The 12,381-nt window shown below is 47.8% G+C and overlaps 1 protein-coding gene across 5 annotated transcripts in view; it reads right to left on the reverse strand.

Moving 5' to 3' along the window:
- Nucleotides 1–12,381, reverse strand: part of IGSF9 (immunoglobulin superfamily member 9) — a 70,479-nt gene that overhangs the window by 49,163 nt on the left and 8,935 nt on the right. For 4 of the 5 annotated variants that reach the window (XM_035098174.2, XM_035098176.2, XM_035098175.2 and 1 more), the window contains exon 3: nucleotides 11,627–11,821. In XM_035098174.2, coding sequence (XP_034954065.2) covers nucleotides 11,627–11,821 — 195 coding nt within the window. The remainder of the gene's footprint in view (nucleotides 1–11,626; nucleotides 11,822–12,381) is intronic. The other variant, XM_035098177.2, reaches the window with a different exon arrangement.

The following is a 12,381-nucleotide window of genomic DNA, read 5'->3' on the forward strand; positions in this document are numbered from 1 at the left end:
CTGGAGACGTAATAGGGACAATGCGTCTTTCAAACATATGTTCTTACAATGTCCTATATGGGCAAATTTTTAGCAGAGGGATCAACACAACTATATGGGGGGGAAATCTTACATTTGCATAGGAAAATATCCTTCTGAATTATACACCCAACAAAGGGACAATATGAATGGAATCTCCATGCTCTTAACTATGGCAAAAAGACTGGTATTGAAGAACTGGAAGAATAAAAATGGGGCTCCTTTTAATGAATGGATAGAAGATATGTAGAATCTGGCATCACATGAACAAGTCGTGTACAAAAACGTAGACTTGCCATGGACAAATTTAATGATATTTGGATGGGCAAACCTGTCAATAGCAGTCCCTCACTAGCTTTTATTCTTCGTCCTAAGTTCAGTTCTCACATTTACACACCAGTTTGTGATTTTTTTTTAAGTGCTCATGAAGATCCAGCAGCATTTATAGTGTGGATGTCTCCTCATATACACAACTTTGTGTATATTAATGTGCACATTTTTGCAAAGCTGCTTCCTCTTATATAATGCATCTTTGCATGCCATTTTCACTCACATACACATTTTCACGGACAGTTCACCCTAGCATACACATTTCCCCACACGTTACTTGGTTGAAGAATTGCACTGCAAAATTCAGAGAAGGGCAGATTTCAAAAGGATGGCTATGTTTCGGGAAGTGCTAATTAGGTTAAGCTTGCCTTTGGATGAGAACTGAATCAAATTTTTCCATTGACCCTACCAAGCAGCAGGGACAGACTGAAGTTCTCAATAAAGCAGTCTGAGAAAAGGCAGAGAGAAGCTCAGATCTTTGCCTGGCCAATGCCTAGTTATCTCCAATGGCAGCAGCCAGGTGCGCCCACTGGGGGCCCCTTACCCAAGACTCTCCCAAAACCTGGAGCCTGCAGGGAAAAGGGTGGGGGATGGTGGAGTCAGGAGATCTCTAGGTTGCTTCACATGGCATAAACAAATAGGCCGGCCAGCCTCACTGCCATAAAGCCACGACTGTCAATATTGCCACCCATAAAAAGAAGACCATGGACCCAACCCCACCCGTAATTACAACCTCCAACAGGAAGAAAGTAAACAAGAGAGAAAGTCTGGATTTCAAAAGCTCTCCATTTGCTCTCTGAAGATAAACACAGTGTGAAAGAAATGCAGACCAGTAGTAACCTTGACCGCGCTATTTGCATGTGTGTGCATGCGTCTATGTTGAACGGTGCTCCTAGGGCTGTGGGAAAGGCCTGTATGAAGCTGGAAGATTCAGGACAGACAACAGGAGGTACTTCTTCACACGGCGCTTAGCAAAACTCGTTCCCACAAGATGCATTGACAGTCACCAACTCGGAAAGCTTTAGACAAATTCATAGAGGACAAGGCCTTTAGCCATAGTGGCTATGTTCTCCCTCCACTGTTGGAGGCAGCATGAAACTGCACTCAGGTGCCATAGGCATCTAGTTTGGCTGCTTTGAAGAAAAGATGCTAGACAAGATGGGATTGATGTTTGCAAATATTCCCAAGATTCTAGCCCTGCCTGCTCCTTGCTATGCTCGCTTTCTACCTGCAGGGACGTCTTTTAACCAGGGGAGTGAGATTCCTCGCACCTGTGGTTCAGAGTGACGACAGGCCATTCTACCACAGCGAGCGTCTGCCACTGGGGTGGGGGTGGCTGTTCCAAACCAGGATGTGAGCTTGTGGGCAGTTTGCCGTGTTCAGAATTGCAGCCCATCCCAACCGAAACTAATTTCCTGCCCTTCAAATGAACTTATTAAACGGGTTTTACAATCTGAGGTAGGGCCAATCCCAAGTCAAGTGCCCCAGCAGTAGCAAACATATTACTGTACTCAAATGGAAATCAGAGGGTGGAACTCAACGCTGAGCTAAGGAAACAAAGATTTCTGCTTGCCAGGCAGAATGATCTTCTCTCCCCTACCCTGCCCCGTTCTGGGGGTTCTTCCACCAATCTCCAGAGCTGATTTGGGGCACGGCACAAGAGGGTGGGAAGCCCTCATTGCTTTAGCTCGACTCATTGTGACTATTCCCAATAGCACAGCTATTTACTTGAATCCAGCCTAGGGTATCCCCCTAGGACAGGCACATCCAACTCCCAAGAGACTGTGATCTACTCCCAGTGTAAAAAAAGCTTGCAGTGATCTACCCATTGTCATTGGAGGGAGGAGGAGCGTGCGTGGGGTGGGTGGAAGCAGAGGGAGATTGAGTAGAGTTGTTGAGCTTTTTGTGGGGAGGGTTGCCCAGAGTTGTTGAGCTTTTGGGGGGCAGGGTTCTTAAGCTTTTTTGGGGGGAATGCCAAACATCGATCACCAGCCTGCCCTCTGCTGCTGCTCGCACGCGTTACGCTTACTTGCAATTGCTGCCTGGCCAAGTTTCTCTTGCTGCTGCTATGGACGTAGCACCGGGGGACAGGGGGTGGTGACATTCCTTGCCCACTTTATTTCATCCCGTGATCGACCACAATCACGCACGATCTACCAGGATCACCCTGAGGATTTACCTGTCGATCACGGTCGACCGGTTGGACACGTCTGCCCTAGGAGACTGGGAGTTTTGTAGAGTTGGAAGGTACCCAAGGGTCCTCTAGTCCAACCCCCTGCAATGCAGGAATCACAGCTCAATAAACCCTGAAAGATGGCCATCCAACTTCTTTTTTAAAAACCTCCAATGAAAGAGAGCCCACCACCATATCCAACTCCTCCTGCCATTTGCCTAATCCACTTATAAAGCCATCTAAGCCAGCAGCCATCACCCCATCTTGTGGCAGAGAGTTCCGTAAGTTAAACTTATGGAACTGTCTCCCCCCCCCCCCTGTTCTGCATTTGTTACCAATCAACTTTACTGTGACCACTGCAAGTTCTAATGTTATGAGAGAGAGCAGGGGAAAAATTATCCACACCATTCTTCATCTCACTTCACCACCATTTTAATGATTGTTTTCTTTCAACATTGCTGTACACCACATTGATATTTTATGAGGGCACTCTGTGAGTGAGTGAGTGAGTGTGTGTGTGTGTACGGTAAACAATAATAAACTTTTTTTTAATGCGGCAGCTATACATGTTCAATGCTGGCTCAAGGCCTCCCAGGGCCTCTCTTGCCAACAGACTCCTCAGGCTTCTGCAAAGGACCACCTGGGAACCATGGCAACACAGTTTGAAATCCTTTTGGCTGACCTTGACAGTTCAAAAGGAAAAAGAAAAGAGAAAACAAGGGAGAGAGGGGAGAGAGAGAGAGATAAAGGGGCTGCTGTTCCACTCAGCCGACCCACCAGCCTCTTTCACTCTTGCAAACCCCAGCCGTGGGCCTCTCCTTTAGCTCCAAGCCCAACCCCAAACCACGAGGGAGTGCTGAAGACGGACAACCCGCTGCCATGGGAACTGTCCAGAACACCATCCCGCCCCCTGAGCTTCACACACCACAGGCCCTGGTGGCTTTTGGGAAAAGGGCGTTTGGGAGAGATTGAAGGATCGCCCCCACACTCCACACACAGGGTGAACCCTCCGAGATGCTGTCTCAAGTTGGGTGCGGGTGGGTCTGGACGTTAACAGTTTTAAGTGTCTTTTGACCAATAGAGCAGGGGTTTATGACCCCCCTGGCACTGCAGAAAGGAAGGAATGGAGATTCTAACGGATGATATAGCTGTGCCAGGCCCACAAAGCCATCTTGAAATGGTGGCCATCTTGAAATGCCTCAGGCCAGTGGCCGCATCCTGTTCTTACAGTGGCCAATAATATGTCTCTGGGAAGCCCACAAACGGAACCTAAGCACAAACTCATTTTTTCTGATTCCCAGCAACTGGCATTCAGGGACACACTGTCTCCAACACTGGAGTAAAACACACCCCTTGTGGCTAGCAGCCACTGGCAGCATTATCTATCAGTCTCCAATCAGATGGGTTGGGTATAAGTAATAATTTTATGATGTTGATGGTGTCGGCTTCTTAGGCAGTTTCCTCATTTCCAGTCCTTCTCTACGTTCCTTCTTCTTTAAAAGCAAAGGACTTAACTATCTGCTGAGATCGCATAAGCGCCAGGAACCTGCACTGTATAGAAAAGCTAACTACAGCAATTGTTGCGATCTGGAGGTATCTGTTAGGCAAATGTTTAAACTTGGCCACTGGCTTGCAAACCAGGAGGAGGCCAGGCCTTTTCTTCCTCGAGCCCCAGGGGTCAGCCCAGCCTTGGACTATATACGTATTATCAGTTGTGCACCCTGGCTTACTTTTGCCTGAAGTGTTTTTAATGAAGGTATTTTGGGGGACGAGGATGACAGGAACACAAAAGAATTCTCCCCACTTCACTCCCCACCAGGAGTCTTTACATATGCAATCCAAGGTGCTCACTTATTGGTGTTCAAAAGCGCTAAATCACATGTTAATCAGTGGAGATGGGTCCATTAGTTCCCATATGGTAATCTGCCCCACTGGCCTCATTCTGCTCCTAGGCAGTCTCCACCTGCCTGCCTTTGCATCCAAGTCCAGGGCTTGGCACTGCCTGCCAGCTTCTTCCTCCTTAGTCTCAGGGTTGCAACTACAGGGCCCAGTAAGTGGGAAAACTAGGACCAGTTGGCTCTGCTTGCCATTGGCCCTGTCTCCAACTACCGTGGGGCTCCTGCTCTGCCTGCCTCAATAGGCATCAGCCACCACTTGTGTTAATAATAATAATAATAATGTTATTTATATGCCGCCCATCTGACTGGGTTGCCCCAGCCACTCTGGGCAGCTCCCCAACAAAGGGTTAAAAGCACAATAAAACATCAACCGTTAAAAACTTCTCTAAACAGGTCTGCTTTCAGGTGTCTACAGAAAGTCAAATAATCGTTTTATCTCCTCAACATCTGATGGGAGGACATTCCACAGGGCGGGCGCCACTGCCGAGAAGACCCTCTGCCTGCTTCCCTGTAGCTTCACATCTTGCAGTGAGGGAACCCCCAGAAGGCCTTTGGAGCTGGACCTCAATGCCCAGGCTGGAAGATCTGCCACCTTCAGAAGTGCAGGGGATGGAGGACCTGGAGAGGATAGCAGCTGGATAGCTGATAACACCAAGGTTTGATCCCCATAAGGGACAGCTGTATATTCCTGAATTGCATGGGGTTGCGCAACATGACCCTCAGGGTTCCTTCCAACTGTATGATTCCATGATAATATGGGCTTCCTCTGTGGCAGCCCCTAAATTGCGGAACGCCCTCCTAATAGAAGAACTTCCAGCACCTTCACCCTGGCCTTTGACAGTTAAAGGGATTTTGTTTCTAGGGACCCACCTCTTCTGCTGAATTTACACCATTCTGTTCCATCTTACCTATACTTGTTTTTCTCGTAGATTATTGTTGCCACCCACTTTGAGACCTTACGGTGAAGTTGAGGTAAGAAACCTTATTGATATGTAATAATTATAACACTCTCCCAGCCAGCACAAGATATCGCTCCCTTCTTCTAATTAAAGAGCAGAAGATCCTGTGGCCCACGCAGCCACTTTTATTAAGGATGACGGGCTTCCCAGGGGAATCTGCCAGTGGCCCACTTTAAATACCCAATAGGAGAACATCCCCCTCCTACGCCACGGCTGCTGCTGATGCAGCCCCATCTCCAAATCCCCAGTGCCGCCAATTAATAGCTAGGCTGAAAATCCCCTCCCTGAGAACAACCTTGGAATGACCCACCAGCAAGGAGGCTGAACATTGCAGCATGCAAAAGGCAGAACACACTTTTGCGTACACACACACACACACACACACACAGAGACACACAATGATCCACGCCCTGTGCTCCAATGACCCTTTGGAACCTATCAACTAAAACAATGCCGAAAAACTATGCTTAAGGGGGGAGGGAGTTGCCATAGCTGCCAAGTTTTCCCTTTTCTCGCGAGGAAGCCTATTCAGCATAAGGGAAAATCCCTTAAAAAAGGGGATAACTTGGCAGCTATGGGAGTTGCTAGCCCATAGCATACCAAAAATTATGAGTTTTTAAAAGTAAATTTTAAACTTAAAGCATTAGGTGTCCCCCCCCCCCAGTTTTGGAGTGAAGCAGGGTGACACTTAAGAGTCCCATGAAATAGCATTGTTCAGATAATACACAAACACAGTTCAGTAAATCCATAGTTGCTTTCTCTCTCTCACACACACACACACACACAAATATCAAGGCTTCTTTTGGCTGGACAAATAATGAATGAAGCCTGCAAGATACAGTGGGTTTTTAATTCATTTTAAAAAGTATCTTGAGGACTAGCACCTTGCTCTTTTGAAAGCAGAGCTTTTCAGAGCCTTTGGAATGAAGCAGGTGCTGCACAAAAGCAGCTGAGATCCGAAGGGCCACAGTGCAGTCTTAGAGCACATTGCTTTCCATGCAGAAGAACACAGGTTCTATCCCTGGAACCTTCACTTAAAAGGATCACATAGCAGGGTGGTGGGGAAGACATTCTCTCCAGAGATTGCACTTGGCACCTTCTGTGTGCAAATCACAGCACACAGCTCACATTGTGCAGGTGACACACATCAGGGAAGGGCCACCAATCAGTGGTAGAGCTCGTGCATTGTGCATAAAAGATTACAGGTTCAAGGTTGAAGGAGACCCTGGAGGGCTGCAGCCAAGTCAGTGTAGACAAAACTGAGCGAGGTGGACCAATAGTTGGGTTGACTAAAATCAGCCCTCGATTCAGATCCGTAGGAGTTGTTATTTTTAAAAGGAGAGCCACGTCAGACAGGAACTACCAGGTTCAATCCCTGACATCTCCAGACAGAGGCAAGAGCTGTTGCCAGACCAAAAATGCTAAACTGGATTGGGAGACAGGACGACTGATTCTACCTAAAGCTCCCAAAACAACATTGGTGTGGTTGGGCAGAGATGCTTATGGGTAGACAGGATGCATGCATGTGTACAAACACACACACACACACACACACACACCTCCCCCTCGGGCTTGCTTTCCATTCCCAGAGAGACCCCCAACCCCCTGCTCCATCTCTCACTCCATCCCAGCTTCCCCACCCAGCAGGAGCTGCCAAGCAGCCAAGGCTTCAAGGCAGGATTAGGGGATTAGAAAGAAACAAAGGGGCCTGCGAGCAGCATCCATCTGACCTCTTTGCCCCCACCAAGCAAAGGGCCTTTGTGCAGGCCCAGGCCCCAGCCCCTTCTCTTTCCCAGCCCATCAACAGAGCCGCTCCTTCCGTCTCCTTGCTGGCATCCTCTCTTGCTCTGCAGCCCCTCGCGGGAGCATTGCAGGGCACCGGTTGCTCATATAATCGCCGTCTGTGGGGTTAGGGGGAGTTCGGAAGCTGCTTTGATAGGAGGTCAGGCTAGTCTTTTGTAAGTTGCCTTGGGAGGGCTTTGCCACAAATGGCAGGGTACAAGTACCTTCAATAAAATTAACAGTTGCTGAACTGCGACTCCCATTACCCCTGGCCATAGGCCATGCTTGCCGGGGCTGATGGGAGCTGCAGTTCAGCAAGGCAGAGCATGAGACTCTTGATCTCAGGGTCGTGGGTTCGAGTCCCACATTGGGCAAGAGATTCCTGCATTGCAGAGGGTTGGTCTAGATGCCCCTTCCAACTCTACAATTCTATGAGAAGATCTGGAGGCCCAGAGGTTCCCTACCCCTGTGTTAATGGCTCTCTGGCAGAGGAAAGACTTCCCATCTCCTTTTTTAAGTGGAGAGGCTGAGGATTGAACCTGGGACCTTCTGAATGCAAAGCAGGTGTTCTGCCGCTGAGCTGTTGTGCCAGGAGTGGTGGCAGTGGTCAGTGAGGCCAGGCCCTTGACTGAGGACCTCAGGAACTGAAGAGGGTCCCTCACTGGCCCAGCAGCTTCACTCTTCCCAGTCTTTACTGAGGGACAGCCCAAATGCTTAATGTTCTTTAAGAGTGCTGGGATTTATATCTCTGCAACAAACTACAGTTCCCAGCATTCTTTGAGAGTAGCCATGACTCTTAAAAGAGATATAAGAGTGCTTTAAACAGTGAACTAATCACCAGGTTTAATTCTTGGGCTGCTCTTTCATGTGAGAGAAAGTGACAGGTAACCTTTCCCAACCTGGCGCCCTCCAGAAGTTTTGGATTACAACAGGTCAGGTCTTAAGGGAGTTGTAGTTCAAAAGGGCACCAGGTTGGGAAAAGCTGTGATAGATGAAATACAATTCCTTCCCATCTGGCCCCCTTCAGGATAGTCCAGGCTCCTTCCCTGAATACTTTTGTTTTCTATTAAAAAGTAAGCCTCTAGTCCTCTTACTTGCAGATGCAATGAAAATATGCCCAACGTTATTGTACAGTTAAGTAGTACAGCTCAGTAAGTTGTAATACAATTAAATGATTATAAACACATTAGGCTACCTGTAGTTACGGTATATCTGTTCTGCAAGACTCCATGGCCTGCTAGGCCCCTCACTCTAGGGTTGCCATATTTCAAACAAATTGTTGACTTAAAAAAGAAAAAAAGAAAATTCCCAAAGTTGTTGAGTTGGGTTTTTTTTGCAAGGCCTCCCAACTCCCATAAGCCCTAGCCAGTGGTCAGGAGATGATGGGACTTGTAGTCCAGCGACTAACTAACTAACTTTCTTTCTTGCTTCTACACTGTGGTGTAGAAGTTAAGAGCGGTAGACTCGTAATCTGGGGAACCGGGTTCGGGTCTCCGCTCCTCCACATGCAGCTGCTGGGTGACCTTGGGCTAGTCACACTTCTTTGAAGTCTCTCAGCCTCACTCACCTCATAGAGTGTTTGTTGTGGGGGAGGAAGGGAAAGGAGAATGTTAGCCGCTTTGAGACTCCTTAGGGTAGTGATAAAGCGGGATATCAAATCCAAACTCCTCCTCCTCCTCCTCTTCTTCTCCTTCCTTCCTTCCTTCCTTCCTTCCTTCCTTCCTTCCTTCCTTCCTTCCTTCCTTCTTCCTTCCTCTCTCTCTCTCACACACAGGCAATTCTGCATCTTTAAATGCATTGATCTGCCTCATCATGCCAAATTTGCCCCTCAGCCAGTATATACTCCAGAACAAACACCTAATGCCCCCCCCCAAAGCATTTGTCCAGGCCAATGCCTTACCCCAAAAGACCCAAGCAAATGCACTGAAACAAATCACAGAAATTGCAAGCATTTTTCAATACGAATAGCTCTTCCTAGTTTCTCCGTCTCTCTCGCACCCAGGGATTGAAGCGATGCCTGTTCCCAAGCCCAGGGGGTGCGAAGCAAAAGCTCGCCCAGCCCTTCATCTCCTCATCCCCCCAACTCTCCACCACCAGCCCGTCAATAAAGGGATGGGTGGTGGGCAGACTTTGCTTGGGGCATGTCCTGCCTTGCTTCAGCAGGCACCCATTGATGCATGCAAGGCCCCTTTCCCATGGGGAGCCAGCATCCCTGTCCGCCCGCCCCACTGCAGGCTCAGTTGCGCAGACATCTCTGCAGCCCACGGTGATGGGGGCTGGTTGGATCTGCACACTGTCTCTGATCAAATCAGACAGTGTAGGGTGTGTAACTCATGACAAGGGAACCCCACCTGTCACTCTGTGTGGCCAGCCAAGCGTCCCTCCGGAGCACCTTGCGTTAGGCGCATACTAGCTCCACACCATAGAATTGTGCACGGTGTGGAAGAAAATGATAGAGGACATTTTTCACCCTTTCTTTCCTAACCCTGGAACTCAAGGACACCCGAGGAAGCGGGATGTTGCAAAATTCCAGGACAAAAGATAGAACTTCTTCACACGGCACATAGTTAAACTACAGGATTTCGCTCCCACTGGAGGCTGTGACAACCACCAACCTGGATGGCTTTAAAGCAGCAGGATTAAACAATGGCATGTGGGAGACATGACTGCTGGCTACAATGGCTTGCCCTCCCTCCACGGTCAGAGGCAACATAGCTCTGAATTCCAGCTGCTGAAAACTACAGTCACACCTTGGTTGTCGAACACCTTGGTACTCGGACGTTTTGGCTACCGAACGCCGCCGCAAACCCGGAAGTGAGTGTTCCAGTTTGCGAACGTTTTTGGGAAGCTGAACGTTCGACGCAGCTTCCAATTGAGTGCAGGAAGCTCCTGAAGCCAATCAGAAGCAACGCCTTGGTTTTCGAATTCGTTCTGTAACGGATTAAGTTCGACAACCAAGATACCACTGTACAGGTTGAGAGTGGCTGCTACATTCAGCAGCTCCTGCTTTTGGTTTCCCCAAAGGCCTCTAAGCTGGCCACTGTGAGATCAAGATGCTGGATGAGATGGGCCACTGGCCAGCCTCTCCTTACATCCTCATTTTCTTACAGGTAACTCCCACCTGGACCAATGGGAGTGTGAGCATTGCGGACAAACGCCAGCTTCCTCGGCCTGAAGCGAGATAAGCGCCGCACCCCATAGCCACCTTTGACTGGACTTAACTGTCCAGAGGTCATTTACCTTTTTATTAAGCATATGACAAAATATTTTATGAGTTAACAAAAATGTATGGGTTGTTTGGTTTTGTTTCAACCAGATCACATTTCTTATCTGTTCACGTTTGCAGCTCTGGCTGAAAATGTGTGCCACAATTTGGTTTGATGTGCACAAACACAAAATGAGAAACTCATCAAATGCCAAAAAACCAACAAGCGTCTAGATTTGAGGTCCTGGTCCCCATCCCCCGACTGGTCCTGCCTCCTTCTGTTCCCTTTTTGGGCTTCTTCTTTCCTCCCTATCAATCAAAATATAAAACCCTACTAAAGCTTCCTCCTGCAGGGGGCAGTGGGAGACAGGAGTGCCTGGCATGCTCTGGTCCATGGGATCACGAAGAGTCGGACACGACTAAGCGACAACAAATCTCTTCAGGACAAACTTCCTCTGTAAAATCACCTTGACGTAGGTGAAAACAGAGTCATAAATTAATAAATAATAATGATGCTTTTTTAAAAAGCCCAGTACATTGTGAGTAGGGAGCCTCTCGCCCTCCAGATGTTGTTGGACCCCAACTCCCATCAGCCACAGCCAGCATGGCCAGAGATCAGGGATGATGGGCGCTGTAGTTCAGCAACATCTGGAGAACCTGAAGTTCTGCATCCTTACTTTATTCCTTTTTTGGAGAGGAGGAGGAGGAGGAAACAGAACCTAGTTAGTTATTATCAGATTGTGATAATATGGAAGCAGGCTTTTAAACTGGTGGTACCAGTGCTATGGAATGCCCACCCTACTGAAAGACGAGAGGCCCCGTCAGTAGTACTGGCTTGCTGCCAACCCTTGAAGACCCACCTGTTTAGGCAAGCATTCCTCTGAACTTGAAGCTCCCGATGTAATCGTTTTTAACTGTTTTAATTGTTACGCTTTTAATCTGGCTTTTCTATTGCATATTTTCATTGCATGTGTTTTCAATGTTTTGTGGAAATTATTTTATCGTATATTAAAGAATACACAATGTTACATTCCATAGGATTTCTTTTAGCACAGTATTTTAAACTCGTAAGCCTATCTTGGGCACCTTGGCAGAAAATGTGATAAATAAATAAATTCATATTTCAATTAATGTATGGATTGTATAATTGATTTTTCCCCCCACTTGCAAACCCCTTAGAAGCCATTTTGTCATGTAAGTGGCGTATAAAGTTAATAGTCAATAATAATAAAAGGAAGGGTAGGCAGTGGAGCCGACTCACCTACGTACTCCGGATCCACACGTGGGGAATATAGGCCGAATTTGATAAAGATGGGGAGGAGGAAGCCAAAACGCACCCACTCAATAACATAGAGGGGAGGAGTCGCTTCGTCTGGCTTCAGTAGGTCGCAGCCCAAAATGGCGCTCTCTCCCGTCCGGCCAATCACAGCACGGGGCTCTGCTTCACGGGTACCTGCTGGTGGTAAAGTCAGAAGCACATTTTATTTTATTTTTTTCTATTTATTCCACGGAATTTATATGCCACTTGATTGTAAGGGGGGGGGACCCTCAAAGCGGTTTACGAAAAAGGCAAACAAAGGCTTTCTGTGCAGCCTTGAAAAAAAAGGCCTCCAAAAGTTTTAAAAGTTCTAGTCCAGAGGCCAGCATCCCTTTGGGGGCCTGTGGACACACCTGGATTTTTGAGTAACCTGCTGTCACAAAATGGCTGCCATGAGGGGTTTCGCACACACAAAATGTCTGCCACATCAAAAAGGAAAAAAGAGAGGCAGGAACACACAATGACACCCAGGATCCCTCCCCAATAGGGGAGAAATCACCTATATCGGCCAACACCACACTTGGTTAAAGAGAAGCTCTTTGCGCCTTTCCTCTGTCTGGATGGGGCCGGGAGTCCAATTCTAGTATTCAATTAAATGTGGGCATGTTCAATGTAGGCGAGGCTGAAACAGCGTGAAAAAGAACTGAACAAGAACAACAAACAGCCTCTCAGGCGTTGTGTAGTTTGGAAGGAATATT

Source organism: Zootoca vivipara, chromosome 17, assembly GCF_963506605.1.
Source record: "Zootoca vivipara chromosome 17, rZooViv1.1, whole genome shotgun sequence".
NCBI classification, from domain to species: Eukaryota; Metazoa; Chordata; class Lepidosauria; order Squamata; family Lacertidae; genus Zootoca; species Zootoca vivipara.